At 49.1% G+C, this 25473-nt stretch overlaps 1 protein-coding gene across 1 annotated transcript in view; it reads right to left on the reverse strand.

The window, feature by feature from the left end:
• Nucleotides 1–487: 487 nt before the first annotated feature.
• The window catches only part of LOC147710154 (E3 ubiquitin-protein ligase TRIM39-like), a 156340-nt gene continuing 131354 nt past the window's right edge, over nucleotides 488–25473 (reverse strand). The window contains exon 6 of the mRNA XM_086920845.1: nucleotides 488–1448. Coding sequence (XP_086776971.1) covers nucleotides 937–1448 — 512 coding nt within the window. The 3' untranslated portion in view covers nucleotides 488–936. The remainder of the gene's footprint in view (nucleotides 1449–25473) is intronic.

Below are 25473 nucleotides of genomic sequence, written 5' to 3' on the forward strand. Positions count from 1 at the left end.
AAATGTTACACAAACCAATGAGGATTACCGTTCTGTGATCTGCATGTACATATTCTTTGCACCAGGCATATTAACCCTCTGTGCTAGTTTATGAGTCAAAACTGTGATCTCTCTCTCGAGCAGAAACATTATTCACCTGCGTCATCTTGACATTTTGTTACCTGAAACCTGCTGGACACACAAGGAAGCAGCAGGTGCTTTTAAACCCCAAAGTTACTTCTGAACACATCGCCCCTCCCAGGTTAGCGCAGGTGCGACTGCACCAGTCGCACTGTCTTAGAGCCGCCCTGAATCTGGGTTACATACAGGGTTCACGTGACAACTGTCTTGCGTCTGAGGTCACTAATAACAGCCCTGTCGCCGGGGCGGGGGCAGGAATGGTTTCTAAGGTCATGTTAAAAAACAATCACTTTCAATAAGTAATTCTCAGCGCAGCGCTATAATGTGCATATTAATGTCAAAGCTCCACGTGTGAAAGAAATACACATTTTTGAATTTTACAGAGACTTTATCATATGTTACATGATGTCTGGTGCATGATTCACACGGCGAACATTTCCTGCCCTTGTTTTAAAATTGTACAAGGAAAAGAGATATGTAGCAGTCCGTTTCACGTGAGGCTTCTGGGTGTCATGGCAACATATGGGAGGGTCGTTGTGAAGAAGATTCTTTGGAATGTTGGTGTTTAAACTGTGAATGGCAGTTGGAGGGGGGGGGTCTCTGCACATGGGGTCGGTTGACATCTATACATTAATAAATCTACATGAAAGAAACCTTCTATTCCAGTCACTGGAGTAACTGCCCCCCCTCCCCCCCCCAGGACTTATCCCCAAAGGGAGCGTTTTATTATTTAAAAAGGTGTCTACTTGTGCTCCTGGTCCCATTATCACTGCGTGGGGAGGGAGGTAAGGATGAGGTTCTGAAGCTCCCCGCAGCTCACACCAGCCTCAGCTCCACTCTTGCCCAGAGATAGAAGATCGGGAAGAGCCTCTGTGTGAAGGTGGCCTGCGGGAAGGAGTAGAGAAGCTCCCAGGAGTCAGCATTGTACAGGGACAGCCGCCCCCCCTCGTAGTCCAGATACACCCCCAGCTTCCGGGGCTTCTCATGAGGGGCCAGAGGGGTCTGAGAGGAGGTGAGAGCCTTGTACTGACCCCCACACTCCTGTACAGCCCAGACCTCCCCCTCAGGTGACCATGTGATCCCTCCCTTCCTGATCACAGACTCTGCTGCGACCCCCACATGCCACGCTCCCTCCTCCTGCAGCAGCTGCACCTCCCAGTAATGTCTGCCGGAGGTGAACCCCTCGCCCCCCAGCACACAGGGGTAGATGGTGAATCTCTTGGGGGGGTCCGGCAGGGGCTGTGCTGTGTCTGTTCGTCTCACTCGTCTCCCCCCCTCAGACAGGAGGAGCTCAGGATGAGCTGTGTCAGGATCCAGAGTCACCATCACTGCAGAGAAGAGATTCACAATTAGAGATTCAATGACAGAAAGAAATGCTGTAACTGCTTCTGTTTTACATACGATTAATTTACACCACATCTGGAAGGAGCACGCAGCGCTAGAAAGCGCAGTCTGGACTGGTCACTACACTAATGTGCACAACACTAGACTGCTCACTACACTAAAGCGCGCGGCACTAGACTGCTCACTACACTACAGCGCGACGCACTAGACTGCTCACTACACTAAAGCGCAACGCACTAAACTGATCATTCCACTGAAAAGCACAGCTCTAGACTGCTCAATACACTGAAACGCACAGTACTACACTGCTTACTACACTAAAATGCACAGCAGTAGACTGCTCACTACACTAAAGCACAAGACACACGACTGCTCATTACACTACAACACACAGCACTAGACTGCTCACTACACTAAAGCACAAGACACACGACTGCTCATTACACTACAACACAGCACTAGACTGCTCACTACACTAAAGCACACAGCACTAGACTGCTCACTACACTAAAGCGCACAGCACTAGACTGCTCACTACACTAAAACACAAAGCACTACACTAAAGCACACAGAAGCAGACTGATCACTACGCCAAAGCACGAGGCACTAGACTGCTCACTACACTAAAACGCACAACACCTGACTGCTCACTACACTGAAGCACGCATTCATCTAGAGCACACACTACACTGAACAGCACTACATAGGAGATTCTACTACACACTACACTGCAACACAGCACATACTACACCACACTGCCACACATAAGGCATACTGCACTATCCCTCACGAGGCGTGCTACACTACACCACACTACCACACGAGGCATACTACACTACATAGACAGGACATTCTACTACACACTACACCAAATTAGACACAGACACTGCACACACTGTACTACACCGAAACCTGCACCAGATAGGGCACTGTACAAAGCTACTGAAAGGTATACAGTACTAGTCCGTACACTGCATTATATAATACAGAGCAAAAGACCTACCAGAAGGTGTACTGTACTAGTCAGTATATTGTATTCAATGTGACAGATAAACAGAGCCACTCCAGGGCATACTGTACTAGTCAGTACAATGCATCAGATGGTACAGAGTCAAAGAGCTACTCCAAGGTATTCAGTACTAATCAGTACAGTGCATTAGATGGCACAGATTAACGGAGCTACTAGAAGGTATACAGTACAAGTCAGTACACAGTATTAGATGGTGCAGAGTAGAAAAGCTACTAGAAGGTACACAGTGCTAGTCAGCACACTGCATAAGGTGGCACAGAGTAACAAAGGTACTGAAGTCTAATGTACAAGTCAGTACAGAGTGACAGAGGTACTAGAAAGTATACATTACACATGTACTGCATTAGATGTCAGAGTGACAGAGGTATTGCAAGGTACACTGACCTAGTCAGTACACCACGTTAAATGCCACAGAGTAACAGAGCTATACCATGGTATACAGTACTACTCAGTACACTGCATTGGATGATGAAAAGTAGAAGAGCTACAAGAAGGTATAAGTGCAGTCAGTACATGGCATTAGATAGTACAGAGTGACAGAACAACGCCACTGTCCTCCTGGTCAGTATCACTGCTCTCCTCCACGCAGCTCCACCACTGAGGGACTGCCCTTGAGCCTGAGCTCCGTGGAAGGCAAGTGTTCGAGACCCTCGTCCACCCGCAGGCTCCTGCCTGCACCTCATCCCTAGTGGTCTAGTGGAAGAGCACTCTGCTCTTCCGCTCTGTTCTTTGTGCCCGTTTCCCTCTTTGTGCTCTATCTGTTTTTCCCTTTATCTTTCGCTCTTTTTGTTTTTGCTTTTCTCTCTTTGCTTCTGTTTTTGTCCCTTTTCCCGTGCTCCCTGCTGCTGCTGCCCCGTGCCCCGTCCCCCCCAGCCTGTCGCTTACAGCTGACCACCCTCCCCGGATCCTTACTTAATAGCGGCGGCTGCCACTGCGCGCAGCGGGGGCACTGCTGGCACACCAAAGGCAAGCCCATCTTCTCCCGTTTCCGACCAGCACCAAGGCCCCTGGTCCCCGACCCGCCCTGCCACCGGTATGACCCCAGCACCCTCCATGCTCTTGACGCCAAGCATCACCCAGGGCCCGAGCTCTTGCTGGCAGTGCCACCACACCATGACCCAGCTCTGGGCCCCAGCATTAGCCTCCTGCCCACAGGATGCTGGCGCACACAAACCACTGAACTGCATCCTCCTCAACGTTCTCTCACTGCACAGACTTGACAAAAAAATCTGGGACCTCCTCAACTCTCACACGCTCGACCTCATCTTCTCACAAAGACCTGGACCAACGCCAGCTCCACACCAGACATCGCAACCGCCATCCCCGACGTATACAAGATCCTGAGAAAAGACCGCCACCCAACCAGGAGGAGGCACCACTATCGTCCACAAGAACTCCCTCCGCATAACAACCAGCGACCCGGACGACGCCTCGCCCACCATGGAACATCTCCATTTCCAGTTCCAGACCAAACACAAAATGACGCTCTGTGTAACCCTGGTATAGAGACCGCCTGGCCCCTGCACTCCGTTCACCAACATCATCGCTAACCGCATTGCACCCCATGCCCTTGCCTCCACGAACTACATGCTACTCGGAGACCTAAACCTCCACCTGGACAACAACGACGACCCCAACACCAGTGCCCTCCTAGAGAACCTCACCAACATGGGACTGAAGCAACTTGTCTCTGTCCCCACTCACACAGCAGGACACACACTCGACCCAGTCTTCGCAGGAGGAAACAGCGTCTCCTTCAGCCACACCACAGAACTATTCTGGCCTGACCACCACTGCATGCATTTCTCCTTTAGCAAACCCACCACAAACAAGCATGCGCGCCGCATCCCCGCAGAAGCAGGAACAAAGTCACAGAAGAACACCTCACATCCGACCTCACCAGCACTCCACCCCTAACCACGTCAGATGTCAACACTGTGGCAAGCAACATCCACCGATGGATCACCAACTGCGTCAACACACTCGCCCCCCCTCCGGGAGGTCTCAGGATGATGCAACAAGAAAGCATGTTGGTTTACCACGGCACTCCAAGAATCCACACGCTCCTGCCAATGACTTGAAAAGACTTGGAGAAACAGCAAAACTCCAGAAACATGAACAGCCAACAGAGCAGCCACCACAGCACTCAACCAACTCATCAAAGCCACAAAGAAAAGTTTCCTCCAAGACAGAATCCTCACCAACCTTGACAACTCCAAAGAACTCTTCTCCATCATAGAAGAATTTGCCAAACCAGGCAGCGAAACAACAGAAGTCCCGCCCTTCCAAAATCTCTGCAACAGACTCAGCTCCTTCTTTCACCTCAAGATCAAGACACTCTACGATAACTTCGTCAAACAAGACCTCTGCTTCACCTCAACTCCCACCCCCAGCAACGCCACCGAACAGACCGCACTAACCTGGACCCTGCTCATGTCAGAAGAGACCCTAAAGATCATGAAGAGTACCCACTTAGGAGCACCCTCAGACCCCTATCCGCCTCACATCTTCCACATGGCCACTACAGCCATCGCACCTGAGCTACGTCAAACCGTATCATACTGGATTCATCGCTCGCAATGATTCGCCAGAACAACGCCGTCTCCTCAGCCTGTTTCAACATCCTCCGCATACTCTACAAAACATTCAAACGGATCGCCTCCGAATCCAGAAAAATGGTCGCACCCGCCCTCATCACCTGCAGACTAGACTATGGCAACGCAAGCTCCAGACCATCCAGATCGCCGCAGCCAGGCTAATCCTTGACACCCCAAGGCACAACCACATCACCCAACTCCTCCATGATCTACACTGGTTCCTCGCAGAAAGAAGGATAACTTTCAAGTTGCTCACGCACATGTACAAGGCCCTCCACAACATCAGACCACAATACCTCAACAACCGTTTCTCCTTCCACGCCCCCAGAGAAACCTCTGTTGAGCCAATCTCGCCCCCGCCGCCATCCCACGCTTCTACAGGACGAGAGCAGGAGGAAGATCCTTCTCCTACCTCGCAGCCAAGACCTGAAACGAACTCCCCCTTCACCTCCGCCGGAGCCAGACACTGCACCAATTCAGGAAGGACCTCAAGACCTGGCTCTTTGAATGACCCTACTGGAGCTGCTCATACCCAGCCCCTTGCGACCCTAACGGGTGAGTAGGGCGTTTTACAAATCTGACTGATTCATTGTATAGTGTACTAGTCAGTACACTGCATTACATGGTACAGAGCAAGAGAGCTGCAAGAAAGGGTACTGTACTAGCCATTGCACTGTATTAGATGTTACAGAGTAACAGAGACCCTCTAAGGAACACTGGACTAGTCAGTACACTGCATTAAAAGATACAGAGCAACAGAGCTACTACTAGTGTGCTGTACTAGTGAGGACACTGCGTTATATGGCACAAAGTGACAGAGCTATTAGAAGGTACACCGTACTAGTCAACACACTGCATTAGATGGCGCAGAGTAAGAGCGCTACTAGAAGATGTACAGTACTAGCCAGTACAGTGTCTTGGATAATACGGAGTAAGAGAGCTTATAGAAGGTAAAGTGTACTAGTTTGTGCACTGTATTAGGTAGTAGTACAAAAGATCTACCAGAAGGTGCACTGTACTAGTTAGTACACTGTATTGAATGTTACAGAGCCACTCCAAGACATACTTTACTAGTCAAGTACTGTATATTACACGGTACAGAGTACCAGAGCTAATTGAAGGTATACAGTACTAGTCAGTACAATTCATTAGATAGTTCCAAGGCATACTGTACTAGTCAGTACTCTATATTAGATGGTACAGAGCAAGAGAGCTACTATAAGGTATGAAGTACTAATCAGTACACTGCTTTAGATAGCACAGAGTGACAAAGCTACTCCAAGGTATACATTACTGCTCAATACCCTGCAATATATGGTACAGAGTGAGAAGGCTACTCCAGTGTATACAGTACTAGTCCGTACACTGCATTAGATGGCGCAGAGTGAAATAGTTACTCCAAGGTATACTGTACCAGTCAGTAAAACTGCATTAGATAGTACAGAGTGACATAGCTACTCCAAGGTACATTGTACTGGTCAGTACACTGTATTAGATGGTACACAGTAACAGAGCTACTCCAAGGTAAACTGTAGAAGTAAGTATATTGCAATAGGCTGTGCAGAGTAACAGAGTCACTACAAGGCATACTATACAAATTATTACTCTATATTAGATGGTACAGAGCAAGAAAGATACTAGATAGTGTACAGTACTAGTCAGGACATTGCATTTGATGGCACAGAGTGAGATAAGTACTTCAAGGTATACAGTAGTACTCAGTACTACTCTGTACACTGCTTAAGATGGGACAGAGTAACCAAGCTACTCCAAAGTAAATGCAAGAGCCAGTACACTTCATTAGATGGCACATAGTGACAGAGCTACTCCAAGGTATACAGTTCTACTCAGTACAGTGTGACAAAGCTACTCCAACATATACAGTACTAGTCAGTACACTGCAATAGATGGAACAACGTGACATGCCTACTAGAAGGCCCCTTCAGCACAGTACTCAGGCCTGAAAGCTCCAGAATAAATCCAGAACGGGGCTCCACCATGTACCTTGTATGGGGGCCCCCTCAACTTTAGTTACCCCACTGGTTGCAGGTAAGGCTAGTGCTACAGTAATCTGCGATATGCGTGGAAGAGGCTGGCACAAGACCGGTGCGGGGTGCTCCTTCGGAGGTCTGCACCTGTAGCTGACCAACCAACACACCAGTGGCCCAGGAAAAAAAGACTCCCACTAATAGCCTTGCTGTGGCAAAGGCTTGTGTGTGACTTTGCGCGTTCAAGTAACCACCGTGAGTGTACGTGGGGTGCGCAGTGCAATCTTTAAACCCCTGACAGCGCATAAAGTGGAAAACCCACGATGGTACTCCCCACATGACTGCTATTATATTTACTCCGTCAATTTATATACTCAGTATAGCGTGGTTGATAGGCCCACTATGCTCTCATGAAGAACAGGAGGGGCGCCAATAACTGCTCGGCGTAGACAAAAGTGTTCCAATCTGTTGACTTAAAACAAAAATGAAACCCTCACAAGCAGAGGCTACAACAGAACAAGAAGGGTATTTCCTTCAATTATACCAGAGGTTCCAACTACCAGCCAAATAGTACAGGGGGAAATGGAGACAAAATTAGTTTCTTTAAAGAATCCAGTGGCTGCCTTACTTACATATCACAAAGAGGCATGTGGATTACAAAGCCCGTCAGTTTTCACCTGGATGTTCCGAAATCACACCCAAACCTCAAAACCTACCTCTAAAGGCTGTTACCTCCACAGAAATAAAAACGAAAAAAACCTGCCTTCCAGTGGGAGGACTGGGCGAAAAGGAGCTTCCAAGCCATGGAGAGAAGCCAAACTCAGGTGTTGAGCTCATTGACGTCATAATGACTTTATCCAGCTCAGACCGCAATATCCCTGAGGGACTGGTTCTTAATTCCAATGGGCCACTGGCGGCTGGATGTGTAATAGAGCCAAACACTGTCCAGACAAAGGGCAAGGTTAGGTAAGTGATAGTTGAGGTGCACCAACCATTTAATCCCAACGATAACAGCTTTAAACCTCAACTTTCAGGCTTGGACAGCAAGGATCCTGTCCAGGGAACAAAACAGTAAATTACTAATGGTATTTCTCTAATAGGTGTGCCTAATTCTATGGCAGGACCGGAGGCTTAGAATAAGCTTTTTCCTTCTTCGCTTTATTACAAACAAAACACACAGCAGCCAGAAAAGCACCAAAACAACTTTTCTTCCCAAGGTCCGGAAAAGAACAGTTCCAAAGTCCCAAAAAACAACTTTCCAAGTATTGCACTACAAAGTCCATGACTCCACGGGCGCAAAACAGCCAAAGTCCTTCCTTAGTGTCCTTGAAGCCCAGATAGACGCTCCAACTCCACTGCTCTCCCTCTTTCTTCACTGCTAGTGAGCCAGATAAGTCACGTTTCTTTCTTTCTCCGTGATTTTGTTTTGTGTGCCTCGCAGGGCTTGCCGTGTGTGCTGTGCTATATTCATAAGGTGTTGTTGGTTCCAAAATTGCTTGCTGTCTGGTTTTCCGTTTGCAGCTCCCCTGCGGCTGCGGAAGCGTTCCCGCTTCTTACGCGGCCGCCGCCCGTCTGGTGCCTCGGAGGCACGCTAGGGGGCTCCTCACGTCTCGAAGCTCCTGTACCGCGCTCGCGTTAGTCTGCGAGGAACGATGCAGGAGCAGAGTCACCGTGAGCCTTGCCCCGCTGCCACACTCTGAACACCCTGGTTCGGGGTCTGCATTTGCCCGCATTTGGTTGTCACGCCCCGGCAGGGTCTGTATTGCGGTGTGACTGCGTTGCCGCCGGAGGGCGTTCCTTTTTCTGACACGGAGCTAGGGTTGATGTGCGAGGTGGCAGTTAGGCCCTGTCACTGCGGTGAGGGCCTTGTGCGTTTGGGGGGCGTGTCCCTCGATTTGCTGGCTGGTGGCCACCCACATTCATCAGTCCTTCGGACTGCCCACATTGCCCGGTTGCATCTCGGGCGCCTGGTCTGCTTAGGAGGTGCTTGCGCCCTCTAGCGCGCTCGTTAGTATTGCTGGGCCTATTCAGGACTCAGGGATTGAAAGCTCTTATGAGGAGGAGGAGGTGCATGAATGCCTCCCTTTTGACGACGATTTCTATGACGCAGTGGATAGCTCTATCTACCGCTGTGTCAATGAAGTCGTTGGGCCCATTGAACAGCGGTTGACAGGCCGCATTATTTAAGAGTGCGCAAAGCTCGGCCAAGCCCACCAGCCCGCTTCAGCGGTCCCCGAGACGTCCTCTGCAGCCGCAGAGGAGGTCCCTCCTCGCCCTCCAAGAAGGTTTGTGTGCAGGGCGGTACTGGGGAGGCGCAGGGAGTAGACAAGGACGCTTTTGAGCGGTTGCTTTCTGCTTTTCTGGCTAGGACGTCCTCCGCTCCCTCTGCGCCTTCGTCGTCCGTAGGGCACGCTGAATCTTCCCCCCCTCTTTCTCCAGCCCAGGATGGAGATTCGCCGGGGGACACAGAAGACGACAAGGGGTCCTCGCGGTCCTGGAGGACGGCCAGTTTTTGTGCGACATTGCCTCAGGACGCTTCGGGTATTCTGGACCCTGATGAGATTGTCCATCCGCAGTCCCCTGCCTCGGTACCAGGGGACAAGGAGGCGAAGTTAGAGGCCGGTCGCCTCCGCAAGCCACTTGCGAAGGAGGCGCGTGAGTGTTTGAGGGTGTGAATGCCCTCGGCCGACTTTGGAGCATAAAGTGGCCTGTACGCCTGAATTGGATTCTAAGATGGCGACGTTTCTCGGCAAATATACTAAAGATCCGCGTAAAGATATAGATCAGTCCTGGCGGTCCTGTCAGGACAAGTTGCTGGACGTTATTGGGCCCCTTACGAAGTTTCTAGACATGGCCGAAGAGGCCAAGGTCACGGGTTCGGTCATCTTCCCGGAGGTTATGTCGAATTGGGCTCAGCGGGCGGTCGTGTTTGTGGGGAACGCAAATTGTGCAATCTCCACAGAGCGCCGTCGCTCCCTTTTGATCAAGCTGGACCCGAAGCTTGGTGACCTGGCTTCGGCGGAGGCAGGTTCTGTGGCGGAGGGAGGCCTTTTCGGGGATCCCTTCGTCAAGGAGTTAGGCAAATTTGAGTCCACATTTAAGTCTCTGGACAAGGTGCAATCGAGTATAAAACGGGTATTCCAGAGTTGTTTTTCCCAAGGGGCTGTGCGTGGGAGGGGCCGCTTGCCCGGCCGTGGTGGTCACCAGCAACAGAACCCCAACAAGGGGCAAGGTTCCGGTCGAGGGCAATATAATCCCTCAGCTTCCTATACAGAGTTCTATCCCACCCGTGGCCAGCGTTTCAGGGGCTGAGGAGGCTTCAGAGCCAAATCCGGTGGCGGCAACAACGGTAAGTGCGCTTCCTGCCGCGCATCTGCATATTGGGGGGCGTCTCCAAGCCTTTCAGGGGGCTTGGCAGGCTCTGACTTCAGATGCATGGGTCTTGCAGACCGTCTGCGGTTTTCACATCAACTTCTTCGACACTCCTCGTCAACCGTTTCCTCAGCATACCATCGCATTTTCAGAGGAGGGTGGTCGACTAGGAGGTGTCGCCTTCGAAAAGGGGGAATTCGTTGTTCCGAATTGCACCCTCATGGTTTTCTCTGCAATCTCTTTCTTGTGGACAAGATGGACGGGGGCCGTCGTCCGGTGATCAACCTGAAGGATTTCAATGGGTGGTTGCTCTACAGACATTTCAAGATGGAAGGTATCCATCTGCTTAGGGATGTTCTTCTCCCAGGCGACTGGATGGTCCGCCTGGATTTGAAAGACGCTTACCTGGTCATTCAGATTTATCCTCCACATTGCAGGGTCCTTCAGTTCCGTTGGCGGGGTCAGGTCTTCGAGTTTACCGCTCTTCCGTTCGGCCTGGCCTCCGCCCGTGGTGTTTCACCAAGGTTCTCCACCCAGTGGTAGAGTTCTTGTGGGGCCAAGGCATCCGTCTCATAGTCTATCTCGACGATATCCTGCTGATGGTCCAGTGCCCTTCAAGGTTACATCTTCAGCTACACCAGACGGTTTCTATATTTCAGGACTTGGGGTTTGTGATCAACAGCCAAAAGTCTGTCCTGTGTCCGACCCAATCTCTGGTCTTTCTCGGTTTTGTCATAGACTCAGTGAAGGCCACATTGAGTTTGCCAGCCCGCAAGATAGCAAAGATTCCGAACGAATTACGCCAAACCATTTCCAAACCCGGACTTCCCTCAGGCAGATTGCCCGGCTGGTATGGCTTCTCTCGTCGTCCTCTCCTACGACCAGTCTGTGCCTCTGTCGGTAGAGGCCAAGGAGGAGATGTCTTGGTGGTTGACTCACATGGAGGCTTGGAACGGCCGAGCGATTTTCGGTTCAGTTCCCGACCTGGTTATAGAGTCCGATGCCGGCAGAGCGGGCTGGGGCGCCCGTTGCGGAGATTTCTCTACAGGCGGAGCGTGGTCGTTAGATTAGCTTTCTCTTCATATAAATTGTTTGGAACTCCTAGCGGGGTCGTTTGCTGTTCGGTGCTGGACCAAGGACCGAGTGATGATGTGTGTTCTTCTGAAAATGGACAACGTCTCGGCGGTCCGTTATGTCAACCATCTGGCGGGCACGCTCTCTCGAGCGCTAGCGAATCTGGCAAAAGAGTTTTGGAAGTATCACCTCTCTCACCATATTTCGGTCACGGCGGAACATTTGCCGGGGCAGGCCAATCAAGTAGCGGATTGGCACTCTCGTCACCTGAGGGATTCGAGTCTGTGGAGATTGGACAGGCAGGTGTTCCAGTAGTTAACCGATGTCTGGGGTCCTTTCTCAGTGGACCTGTTCGCATCTCGCCTGGACTTCCAGGTTCCCCGGTTCTTCAGTTGGAGGCCGGATCCACTGGCGGAAGCAACGGACGCTTTTCTCCAGCGCCGGAACACGGGTTTGCGTCCCCGCCGTTTCCAATGATTGTACGAGTGGCGGCCCAGTTGCGCCGGCAGAAGGCGTCGGTGGTGATGGGGATGCCGATTTGGAGAGCATAAGTGTGGTTTCCAGTTCTTCTGGAACTTTCTTGGGATTTTTCAATCCTACTCCCCCACTTTCCTCAGATTCTTCTGAATCCGAACGGAGACAGCCATCAGTTGGTGCTGCAAGGGTTATGTTATGTTATGTTACAGCGTTCTTGTATAGCGCACGGCTACTCGAAAAGAGTGTCCCGGCGCTTTCCACCTGCAGCTCAGAATAAAAATAACACAACACAGCAAAAAGAATGAGAAAAAGAACTGAAACTGAAACAATAAGAACAGCCTAAAGATTAAAAAGCCAGGTCTTCAAGCTCTTCCTGAACTGGAACAAATTGGCAGTGCTGCGCAGCGAAAGAGGAAGCGAGTTCCACAGCTGTGGAGCTTTGCAGCTGAAAGAGCGCCCTCCCGTGCGGGCCTTCCTCACCCGAGGTACCACAGCTTTGTAAAGGGATTCCGAGCGCAAGGAGCGGACTGGTCGATAAAAGGCCAGTCTCCGCCGCAGGTATCCAGCCCCTGATCCAAACAGGGCTTTGTGCATCAGAGTCAGGGATTTAAACTGGATCCGCTTCCGGATAGGCAGCCAGTGTAGCGCCTGTAGCAGCCCGGAAGCTCGGGCTCCTCTACGCAGGCCAAAGATAGCCCGGGCGGCAGAGTTCTGTACCATCTGTAGGCGCTGAACTAGGTAATCAGGGAGGCCAAGGAAGAGGGCATTAGCATAATCTAGCCTAGAGCCGACGAGAGCCTGCACAGTAATACGCCTGTGCTCCTCAGACAGCAGGGGCAGGAATTTACGAAGCATTTTCAAAATTCCATAACAGGTGTCAGCCAGACCCAGAATATGTGTTCGCAGCGACAGCTGGTTGTCCAGCTTGACACCCAGATTTTTAGCCACCAAGGAAGACTGTGCAGGAGGGCTCATGTCGGACGGCCACCAGTGCTGCCACTCCGGATCGACAACGCAACCGAAGAATAGAACCTCGGACTTGCTAGAATTGGCCCTTAGACTGTTCCGTTGGAACCAGTCAAAGACCAATGTAAGACAGTCCCGAATTCTCCCTCCATCAAACTCCTGGTCTTTCCCGCATGTGAAGAGGAGTTGCGTGTCGTCGGCGTAGGAGACGATCTGGGCCCCGTATGCTTCCACCAAGGCCGCCAAAGGGGACATAAAGATGTTAAACAACGTGGGGCTCAACACAGAACCCTGTGGAACCCCAACTCCCAATGGCGGCATCTCGGCAGAGCTCTGGGAAACCCAGACCGTCTGGCGGCGGCCTTCAAGGAAGGATGTAAACCACCTGAGCGCCGTCCCCCTAAGGCCGATGTCATAAAGCCTCGCTAAGAGCGCCCTAGGGGGGACGGTGTCGAAGGCCGCCGATAGATCTAACATGACCAGCATGGCCCTCCCGCCGACATTCAGAGTCTCCCTGATGATCTCAGTGACCTCTAGCAATGCCGTTTCCGTACTAAAATTAGGGCGGAAACCGGATTGAGATGGGTGGAGCAGATTGTTAGCTTCCAGAAAGCGTGACAGGACACCGTGGACGTGTTTTTCCGTGATCTTCGTGAGGGCCGGAAGAAGTGAAATTGGCCTATAATTGGCCAGAGCCTCGGCGTCGAGACCCGGTTTCTTTAGGAGGGGGATCACCATCGCTCTTTTCCAAAAGCTAGGGACCCTCCCCTCCTTCAATGAGGCGTTGAGGATGGGATTAACCAGCGGATTCACCACCTCCGCCATCCCAGCCAAGAATTTGGCGGGGCAGGGGTCAAGTGGCGAGCCAGATTTCAAATTGGCCAACAGCTGCCTGGACACATCGCTGGAAACAGCAGGAAAATAAGACAGCACCGCCGCCGGTGTGTGCGGAAGTCTGCACCCAGCCCCGGTGACGCCGCTTCCATCCTCCGGTCCTTCCACAAAGGAGGCCTGAATCGCCTTGATCTTATTAGTAAAGAAGCCGGCAAGATCACCTGCCCACGTATCCGAAGAAACTAAAGGGGGCGATTGGGAACTAGGGGTCGTGAACTCCTTCACAATGGTAAAGATCTCCTTACAGGAGTTCGCAGATGCCTCGATCCTCCTAGCCAAATAGTCCCTCTTAGCTCCCAGAATGTCCCGATGGTAGGCCTTCACCGCCGCCTTGTAGGCGAGTTTAGCCTCCCCATCATACAAACGTCGCCAGGCCCTCTCGGCCACCTTGCATTGGCTGCGAGCCACACGAAGAGCCTCCGTAAACCACGGTGCAGATTGCCGTGCCACCGTGGATCGGGGGGCTGCCTTGGGGGCCAGATCGTCCAGCCTATCAATGAGCCACAGCTGCAGAGCCTCAGTGTCGCTATCCAGATCGCCCGAAAGATGACAAGGGTGATCCAGAAGCGCCTGTTCCAGCATGTCAGGTGTCACTCTGTGCAGCGCTCTCGAGGCCGGTCTAGACAAGACCGAGGCACTATTATCCGGCCGCGCACTCTCCAGCACCGAAAATCTGATCAGCCTGTGATCAGACCAGAGCACCGGCAGGGTGTCAACCTCCATAAGAGGGACAGACGAAAACACCTGATCCAGGGTATGCCCCTTCTCATGAGTTGGCCCCGACACGAACGGTATCAGACCCAGTGGAGAGGTGATATCCAACAGTTTAACCGCATCCGGGTCGTCCGCTACGTCAAGGTGGAAGTTGAAATCACCGGCCATGACGCAGTGCGGTGAGGTCAGCACCAACTCAGAGACAGCTGTCTGCAGATCTTCCAGGAAAGAACCCAAAGGGCCTGGTGGTCTATAAACCAACAACCCCTTCAGAGCCTGGCCCGGGGACAGTCTGAGCGTGAAGGCGAGCGACTCAGCGCTCCAGATGGAATTAAGGGGAAGAACTGAGCAGGAAACGCCTCATGGCATGGCGGCTTTCCGGCGACGTTGGTCTCTCCCAGGCCTTTCGGGACCAGCTGAGGTCTTTTTGTCCAGGGCCTGGGCGGATGCCACTTCCAAGAGATACAGTTCAGCATGGTCTAAGTGGGTACGTTGGTGTCTTCGACGGGTTCTGGATCCCGTGGTCGCGGGTGTCATTCCGGACTTGAATTACCTGGCAGAGTTGGTTACGAATGGTATGGCGTACCGCTCAGTCAATGCCTTGCGGTCGGCTATCTCTGCAGCACATTGTCCAGTGGACGGGGCTCCGAATGGTGTGCATCCCCTTGTGTGCAGGCTCCTACGAGGAGTCCGGTTATCCTTACCGCCGTAACCGCGGTGCTCTTTGCTGTGTGATGTCAACGTGGTGTTTGAATCTTTTCCTGTCTTGGCAGGCAAATAAATATTTATCGCTTAAAGAGCTGTCGGCTAAGTTGGCTATGCTTTTGCGCCTGGTCTCTTGCCGGAGAGTTTCGGATGTCCGCGCACTGGATATTTCAGCACGGGTTTTTCCCCGGATGGGGTCACTTTTACGGTGGGATGTCGAACTAAGTCTTTGTCTCGGACAATTTCATAACCAGCCTTCTCAGACGTTCCAAAGTTGTGTGTGGTGCAGTGCCTCAAGGCCTATGAGGATATGACGCAAGACCTTCGCCCTCCTGGCGAAAGACAACTCTTGATTGCTCTGCGTAAGCCTCATAAAGCTGTGTCTTCACCCACTATTGCTAGGTGGGTACGTTGGGTCATGCAGGAGGCAGGTATTGATACAAAGCAGTTTGGTGCACATTCTGCTAGAGGCGCCATGGCTTCTAAAGCTTTCACTCTTGGGGCGCGTCTGGAGGATTTGATGCGAACGGCGGATTGGTCCTCCGATTCCACTTTTTCAGTTTAGTAAAGTTTTATTTTGTTTAAGAAAAAAGTACAGCATAATATAACAGCATGACAAAAATCAGAACCAATATGAGAGAACAATGAGAGATAGATGGAGAGGAAAAATGGTTCAGATAAAATATGAAAAGGAAGAAAATGGAAGAAAGAGAGAAAGAGAAGAAAAGAAAAGAAAAAAGAGGGGGAGAGAGAGAGAGGGAGGGAAGGTTAGGGAGGGGGATAAGAGGATAAGAAGGTAGAGAAAGGCAGCCAGGTAAGGTCAGATTTAATTTTTAAAGTGACAGAAGAAGAAGAAGCAATTGCAATTCTGTGCTCATCACATATGAAATTCCACCATGTCTGCACAGACAATTTAGTATTATCCTTCCAACAAGACAGAATTACTTTGAAAGCTGTTGCAATGAAAAGATCAAATAATTTAGCATTATATGAATGTAAGTCCAAAACATCAGATAGGGAACCTAAAAAAACGTGCAGCGATGAGAATGGTTCAGAAAGATGAAAAATATGCAATAATCCCAAACTGAGCTCCAAAAAGCAAGAACAGAGGGGCAATCAAACAAAAGGTGTTTGAGTGTGCCAGGGTGAGAGGAACAGGACCAACAAAGGGGGGAGGAAGAAGAGGAGAATTTTGTTATGCTAACAGGGGTAATAAGAGCTCTATGGTATAGAAAAAAAAGTGATTGAGTAATTCGAGCTGAAATCGAAGTCTTAAACAATTTACACCATAAGCGATCCCAAACATCAACAGATAACGAGAAAGATAAATCAGTTTCCCAAACATTTTCAGTAATGGTTTTAGGTCTAAGACCAACATTATCTAATAACAGTTTATAAATTAGAGCAGATTTGGGGATTTGATGAGTAAACAAAGGATATAGAGGAGTGGAAGGAGTAAGGGAAGGAAGGAGATCAAAAGTAGGAAGGGTAGATAAATGAGATAAAATGGCAGAAGTAATAATGTCATATTCCTTGCGAAAATGTACAGGTAAATCAAACATGGTTTGCATTACAGAAAATGAAATAATGGAGGAATCAGAGAAAAATTGGTATACAAACATAATATCCTTTTCTTTCCAATACTTGAAATAAAAAGATTTACCCTTATACTTAATATATTTGTTATACCATACACTAGAAGAAAGAAAACATTGTAAGGGGGATGAATCTTTCGAGAATACAGTGTGCAGCAGAGTATGTGAGTATTTCAGTACAGGGTGGGTAGTCATGAATGAACAATTTGACATAAAAAGAGATTGTTGGAAAGTAAAATCTTTTAACAAGGACCGTTCGACTTCAATCCATCTGGGCAGAGGGGTATCATTGAAATTGAAAGCCAATGAGAAAGCTTGCTTTATTAAAAAGGCAGAGTGGCATGACAAAGTCAGGAAAGCGAACCCCACCTTCAGATTTCGGGTGTATAAGTTTATGTAAGGCAATACGAGGTCTTTTATTATTCCACAGAAATTTGGAGCAGATGGAGTTCAGCCGGTTGAAATATAATTTAGGAATTTTCACAGGAAGCATGGAAACAGTGTACAAAATATGTGGGGAAATCATCATTTTAATGGTGTCTAATCGACCCCACCATGAAAGGAAAAGGGGAGACCATGATTGAAGAAGTGATTGAATTTTTTGAGTAAGAGAGGTAAAGGTCAGTTTAAGTGTTTCACCTAAGGTAGAGGAAAACCAAATACCCAAGTATTTGATCTTGGAGGGACACCAGGCAAAATCAGTTGATGCAAACATATATTGGTAACAGGATGAATTTAGGGGTAGGACCTCCGTTTTGGAGAGATTAAGCTTATAGCCAGAAACAGAGGAGTATAAGCGGACTTCTTCTAAAAATGGAGGAAGGGAAGAAACAGGATTAGCCATGTAAACCAGGACATCATCGGCATAGGCCGCTCCGATTCCACTTTTAAGCGGTTTTATTTCAGACCGGTGGTGGATATGGCGCTTTTGGTGGTAAGTAAGCTTCAAACTAGCATAATCTGAGCCTCCGGTCCTGCCATAGAATCGAAATTTGCCTAGCTATCATGACGGTAAGTTTCAATTCTATTAAGGACACGGAGGCGAGGATTATCCCTTCCACGGCACTATAGGTGCGAACCCGCCCGTATGTGAGTAAGTAACTTCTTGGATTATTCCTTGACGTCACTGTACACTGTTTTGAGGATGTGCTGATTTGAATGCTTGCCGCAATTTCCGGTTTGGATTTTGATGCATGTTTTGCCTGTTACAGGAAATGCTGGTGCGAAACAGGACCAATGAGGTTTTCGAGTAGCAGGTCGAAGAAAGAGGGAGAGCAGTGGAGTTGGAGAGTCTATCTGGGCTTCAAGGACACTAAGGAAGAACTTCGGCTGTTCTGCGCCTGTGGAGTCATGGACTTTGTAGTTCAATACTTGGAAAGTTGTTTTTTGGGACTTTAGAACTGTTCTTTTCCGGACCTTGGAAAGATAAGTTGTTTTGGTGCTTTTTCTGGCTGCTGTGTGTTTTGTTTGTAATAAAGCGAAGAAGGAAAAAGCATAATCCTCGACTAGGTGTCCTTAATAGAATTGAAACTTACCGTCACGATAGCTAGGCAAATTTCGATTCACTCGTGTTTGGGAGGAAGACTTTAAATTGGATGAGACCTTTCCACTCACATGTGGAGCTGTGTTGATACAGGAAGAAGGAATACCTCTGCTGCCCCTCCCCCCCCATCACTGTCTCCAGACATCTCCCGACAAGCTGAATTACTGGACAGCCACTACCCTTGTCGGGGAGGAAACAACAATACATGGGATATTTTGCTTTGTTCCTTTCAAACTGTCGTCGAAACCATAACATACCAGTCTAGTAACTCAGACATCTAGGTGGACTTATTGAATACAATGGCTCTCTACATTACTACAATCGATTAAAAAATTGGGGCATTAAATTCACTGGACCAGAGGGTACAAGTTGACACACAATACGTTCCTGCTTGTGTCTGCAGTCCAGTTTTAGATAAACTGGCATCACTCCCAAGATTTGTAGAATCTGTTTTGGACGACTTTAAGCTGCAGTTAAAGATAACTCCAAGAACAGTGTACATTACCACGCCAACCGACAATTGTGCCTTGCCAAAGAAAAAAACACAATTAGGAAAGGTTACAGTGGAGCCGAGTAAAGTGATTTTGAAACAGAAGTGTAGTGGAGCGAAAAGGTCGTTAACTAGCAGGTGCCACATGAGAACTGAAAGCTGTGCTGTCCCTCTGCTTTGTCCATCTCACAAAACTAGTATAGATCTGCTAAAGCCAGTAATCAATATTACCCATACTTTATTAAGGTCAAATCGAAAATACTTTATTCAGCTACCAAAAGCCATAAAAGCACACAATTTAAAACAGATAAAGACTTTGGAAGGACTATCAATACATTACAAAGGATAGAAATGGTATACATGTCCGTTACAAGGACCCCCATCATACACATATTACATATACAGCAATGAATCACTTTGGTCAAATTTAAGTAAACAAATTGTAAAAAATCATCCAAATATCAATGCATTTAAAAACACAACAAATAAAATATCATAGCAATAAATGCTTAAGAAATATCCCCATGATTAAGTATTTAGAAGATGCTAAAAAAAGAGTATATAATGTCATAAACTTATTTAAAAAGGCAATTATGCAATTACAGGGACATTTTATTCCTAGATCTCATTGCCCCTACCAGAAAACTTGCAACCCCAAAGCACACCACAGGGAAGGGCCACATTTGTAAAAATAACAGAGCAGGCCTTACTTGAACAAAGTTTGCCTCTCTCAATAGCGGCAATATAAATGCTTTACGGAGTGGGGTATAGAATTCACAGAAGAAGATAAAATGCAAAGTGTCCTGTTCTGAAAAATTATCACAGGGACACGGCTTTAAGGTACCTGGCCGTGAAAACCTCTTGGGAAGGCTAAAGACCAGAACACGTGATTCAGCCGGAATCTAGTTAAAACAAATCGATGCTGTACGTTTGTTACTAGTGACAAATAGGGCTGTGGCTGTGGTGTCGAACTGAGGCTGACATACCTTCTCACTATAGGCTTGGCAAGTTCGAGGCCCTCCCCAGTCATCTGCTGCCTAACCAAGAACTTCATTTTAATGTTCTTGATCGCTGCCGGTCCTACAGATTTTGGTTTACTATACATAGGTGTTATGTTATGTTATGTTATATGGTTGCTTGTAACGCGCACTGTTAGTCAAGACTGTCCTGGCGCGAGAGAGGATTCAGATGTCAGCTAGAATAAAAGCAGATGGTCTACAAGGTTTGCCTAAATGGGTACGTTTTTAGGTGTTTTTTGAAATATGTGAGGTTTGTCGTGTGTCTGACCACCAAGGATTTTCCCCCTAGACGAACTCTCTTGAATCTGGGGGTAACCAATTGTCTCAGGGTGGCAGATCGCAGTTGACGCGGAGGATGTTAGAAAGCAAATCTGTCCCTTAAGTAGGACGGACATGGGCCATGTAAGGCTTTAAAAGCCAGTGTCAGGATCTTAAAGCGTACTCCGAGAGTTACTGGAAGTCAATGTAACTCTGAGAGCTGCTTGCGTACACTGAGACTACTGGGAATGTTAAACAGGAGCCTTACTGTCGCGTTCTGGACCACTTGCAATTTGTGAAGCAAAAAGTCAGGTAAGCCTATATAGAGGGCGTCGGCGTAATCCAGACGCGAGAGGATAAGTGCTCTGGCTACTGTTTCTTTTGCCTCTTGGGGGAGAAGGGGCAAAAACTTCCGGAGAGTGGTTAGGGTCCCATAGCAGATTCCCGCCAATCGCGTGATTTGATCTCGGAAGCATAAGTCAGCTCCGAACCAGATCCCTAAGTTCTTTGCGACCCCGCAGTTCCCAGTGGGGCAAGGCAGTCCCCTGGGCCAAATGGATTCCTTAAAGGCCGCTGGAAAGTGGCCGTACAGAAGAATCTCTGACTTGTCCTCGTTACATTTGAGACAGGCCCGGGCAAGCCAGGCAAACACTGAGGACAAGCACTGCTGGACTCCTTCTGTACAGAGGTTGTTCTTGTCCCAAGTGAAGAGAAGTTGGGTGTCGTCGGCGTAAGCCATTATTTTCGCACCCAAGCTCTCAGCAAGGCAGACAAGGGGGGTCAGATAAACATTAAAAAAAAGTAGGGAACTCAAAGTTGACCCTTGTGGAACTCTTGTTGGAACCGGTCTGTGAGAAAGGATTTGACCCAGCTGAAGGCCGCGCCTGTGATGCCAATGTCCTCCAGCCTAGAGAGAAGCTGGACGTGGGGAACCGTGTCAAACGCGGCAGAGGTCCAATAAGATTAGAGCCGCTCTGCCGCCCCCGTCCAGACATTCCCTAATGGCCTCGTGACTTCCACGAGCGCGGTCTCAGTGCTGAATGAGGAGCGGAACACGGATTGGGCAGGATGTAAAGCCCCCGTAGATTCCAAAAACTTCTCCAGCTGTCGAAAAGCAGCCTTTTCACAGACCTTGGCTAGGGCCGGGAGTAGGGAGATGGGCCTATAGTTGGAAGTAATCAGAGGGTCCGCTGAAATTTTTTTGATCAGTGGGAGGAGTTTTGCTTGTTTCCACTGGGGCGGTACAGTACCGGTTTGTAAAGACTCATTAACCAAATCGGTTACTGTAGGAGCAATAACCTCCGCCACACCGCTCAGAACTCTAGCAGGGCAGGGATCAGCAGGAGACCCAGACTTCAGCGCTTTAAGGATGGCCAAAACGTCCTTCTCTTCAACTTTTTTAAAAGAGCACAATGCGTCTTTCGGCTTTATGCCGTTGGTTGGAATAGAAAGTTGAAGAGAGTCGTCTTGTTCTCGGGCCCCCTGAACTGATATGGAGTGACCAGAGTCAATAGGCTTAAGACTCTTGAATTTTTTTTAATTTTTTCGATTAAGTAAGTGGACAATTTCTCACACCAGCCCTCAGATATAGGGGCCGCCTGAGTTTCTGCCACTGGAGACGTAAAACTTTTAACAATAGAGAACATTTCTCTGCTGTTGTTTTTGGCCTTTTGAATCCTGTCTGCGTAGTAATCTCCCTTAGCCTTCTTGATTGCAGCGTAGTAGTCTTTTTGCACTGCTCAGAGTTCCGCCTTGGCTAGTGGGCAGTACTCTCGCCTCCATATTCTTTCCTGCTCCTTACAGCCTATTTTTAAGGTTTTAAGATGTTCCGTATACCAGGGGGAGGAAGGAGAGGCTCTAGGCCGCTTTGTAGCTTTGGGCTGTGGTAGCCCAGCAGCGTCAATTGCTCCCTGATGTAGTTTAGCCATGGGATTTGTAGGGCCCCATCAAGGGCAATGCAATCCATGATGACCATCTGATTCAGAGCGGGAGAAATACTTGACCAAATCCTCCACCAACACATCAGGGGTGCAACAGCAATATAATCCGAGAGGTACTGCAAGCCAAGCTCCTCGTGTAAAATAAAGGAAGGGGTACTAGAGGGGAGAGCCAGGAGGCTGCTCATACGTTTGTTTTGGACCCCCTGGATGTCCCTCAAATCCTTGTGACCCCATACGTCACACCCATATGACGCCATAGGGATACATTTCTCTTTATAAACCTTGAGTAGGGCAGGTATTTTTTCGACCCCAGTCTTTTGGCAAAATCCCAAACGGCTTGACTGCTCTGACCAAAGTGTTCTTTTTTTAATTGCCTTTTCGCAGCCCAGGACCCATTATCGTCAAATAACATCCCCAAATAGAGAAAAGTGGACACTTTCGACAATTCCACCCCCTTACAAAACAAGCATTGAAAATGCAATAGGTCTCGCCCTCGTTTAAGTTAAAGCAATTCTGTTTGTAATTAGGTGGCTTTTTAGCTTTGCTTTTTTTAGTGTCTGTCAAACTTTCATGTACATAACATGCATATGTATGCATATATGTATATGTATGCATTTATATTTTTATAGATATGCAGATGTATATATGTATATATATATATATATATATATATATATATATATATATACATACACACATATATATGTGTATACATATATATGTCTATGAGCAAGAGCGCAAGCGCTTCGATGAGGGCTCACCACAGCGGCCCGAGCCTCCGGCTTCTTTTTTGGCACCCAAAGCAGAGTTGCGATTCCCTCCTAGGTGAGGAGAAAATAAGTCCGACGCGTTTCGGGGCCTGAACACGCCCCTTAATCATGGACTGAAGAAAGAAGCTGCCAAACTCGCCTTACATGTTCAAACACATTTTAATTTGATCACGGCGTTGTCCGCCCTGAGTGGGAGGAGTTAGCAGCGCCAGGACTTGTGGGATTTGCAGTCCTGTAAGGTGAGTGATGCGTAAAACCTTGAGTAGGTCGGCATTTCTTAGTGTTTGTCTGTCCGTTACATCCTTGAGTAGGAGTTGAGGGCGATCTTCAACTCTGCTGTAATTTCAGGGGTCGTTGTGCTGACAGGCGAATGTAGTCCTCTCGCCTCAGCCTCCAGTGGCAGGAAAGCCGTGATCCGCCCTTGGAGTGGAGCTCCTCATCCCGACCATGGCGGGCCGTTGGTAATGTCTATGAGCAAGAGCGCAAGCGCTTCGATGAGGGCTCACCACAGCGGCCCGAGCCTCCGGCTTCTTTTTTGGCACCCAAAGCAGAGTTGCGATTCCCTCCTAGGTGAGGAGAAAATAAGTCCGACGCGTTTCGGGGCCTGAACACGCCCCTTAATCATGGACTGAAGAAAGAAGCTGCCAAACTCGCCTTACATGTTCAAACACATTTTAATTTGATCACGGCGTTGTCCGCCCTGAGTGGGAGGAGTTAGCAGCGCCAGGACTTGTGGGATTTGCAGTCCTGTAAGGTGAGTGATGCGTAAAACCTTGAGTAGGTCGGCATTTCTTAGTGTTTGTCTGTCCGCTACATCCTTGAGTAGGAGTTGAGGGCGATCTTCAACTCTGCTGTAATTTCAGGGGTCGTTGTGCTGACAGGCGAATGTAGTCCTCTCGCCTCAGCCTCCAGTGGCAGGAAAGCCGTGATCCGCCCTTGGAGTGGAGCTCCTCATCCCGACCATGGCAGGCCGTTGGTAATGTCTATGAGCAAGAGCGCAAGCGCTTCGATGAGGGCTCACCACAGCGGCCCGAGCCTCCGGCTTCTTTTTTGGCACCCAAAGCAGAGTTGCGATTCCCTCCTAGGTGAGGAGAAAATAAGTCCGACGCGTTTCGGGGCCTGAACACGCCCCTTAATCATGGACTGAAGAAAGAAGCTGCCAAACTCGCCTTACATGTTCAAACACATTTTAATTTGATCACGGCGTTGTCCGCCCTGAGTGGGAGGAGTTAGCAGCGCCAGGACTTGTGGGATTTGCAGTCCTGTAAGGTGAGTGATGCGTAAAACCTTGAGTAGGTCGGCATTTCTTAGTGTTTGTCTGTCCGTTACATCCTTGAGTAGGAGTTGAGGGCGATCTTCAACTCTGCTGTAATTTCAGGGGTCGTTGTGCTGACAGGCGAATGTAGTCCTCTCGCCTCAGCCTCCAGTGGCAGGAAAGCCGTGATCCGCCCTTGGAGTGGAGCTCCTCATCCCGACCATGGCGGGCCGTTGGTAATGTCTATGAGCAAGAGCGCAAGCGCTTCGATGAGGGCTCACCACAGCGGCCCGAGCCTCCGGCTTCTTTTTTGGCACCCAAAGCAGAGTTGCGATTCCCTCCTAGGTAAGGAGAAAATAAGTCCGACGCGTTTCGGGGCCTGAACACGCCCCTTAATCATGGACTGAAGAAAGAAGCTGCCAAACTCGCCTTACATGTTCAAACACATTTTAATTTGATCACGGCGTTGTCCGCCCTGAGTGGGAGGAGTTAGCAGCGCCAGGACTTGTGGGATTTGCAGTCCTGTAAGGTGAGTGATGCGTAAAACCTTGAGTAGGTCGGCATTTCTTAGTGTTTGTCTGTCCGTTACATCCTTGAGTAGGAGTTGAGGGCGATCTTCAACTCTGCTGTAATTTCAGGGGTCGTTGTGCTGACAGGCGAATGTAGTCCTCTCGCCTCAGCCTCCAGTGGCAGGAAAGCCGTGATCCGCCCTTGGAGTGGAGCTCCTCATCCCGACCATGGCGGGCCGTTGGTAATGTCTATGAGCAAGAGCGCAAGCGCTTCGATGAGGGCTCACCACAGCGGCCCGAGCCTCCGGCTTCTTTTTTGGCACCCAAAGCAGAGTTGCGATTCCCTCCTAGGTGAGGAGAAAATAAGTCCGACGCGTTTCGGGGCCTGAACACGCCCCTTAATCATGGACTGAAGAAAGAAGCTGCCAAACTCACCTTACATGTTCAAACACATTTTAATTTGATCACGGCGTTGTCCGCCCTGAGTGGGAGGAGTTAGCAGCGCCAGGACTTGTGGGATTATGTGCATATGTGTGCATATGTGTGCGCATAGAGAGGTAGAGAGAGGCAGCGAGAGAGGTAGCGCGAGAGGTAGAGGTAAGATGTAGAGAGTGAGTAGAGGTAGAGGTAAGATGTAGAGAGTGAGTAGTACAGAGTAGAGAGTGAGTAGTAGAGCGTAGAGTGAGTAATAGAGAGTAGAGTGAGTAATCGAGTAGAGTGAGTAGTGGAGAGTAGTAGAGAGTGAGTAGTAGAGTGAGTAAAATCAATCAAAGCTTTATTTCGATATACAGAATATCATAAAAGCACATAAAA

This window comes from Lissotriton vulgaris, chromosome 5 (genome assembly GCF_964263255.1).
Source record: "Lissotriton vulgaris chromosome 5, aLisVul1.2, whole genome shotgun sequence".
Lineage (NCBI taxonomy): Eukaryota > Metazoa > Chordata > Amphibia > Caudata > Salamandridae > Lissotriton > Lissotriton vulgaris.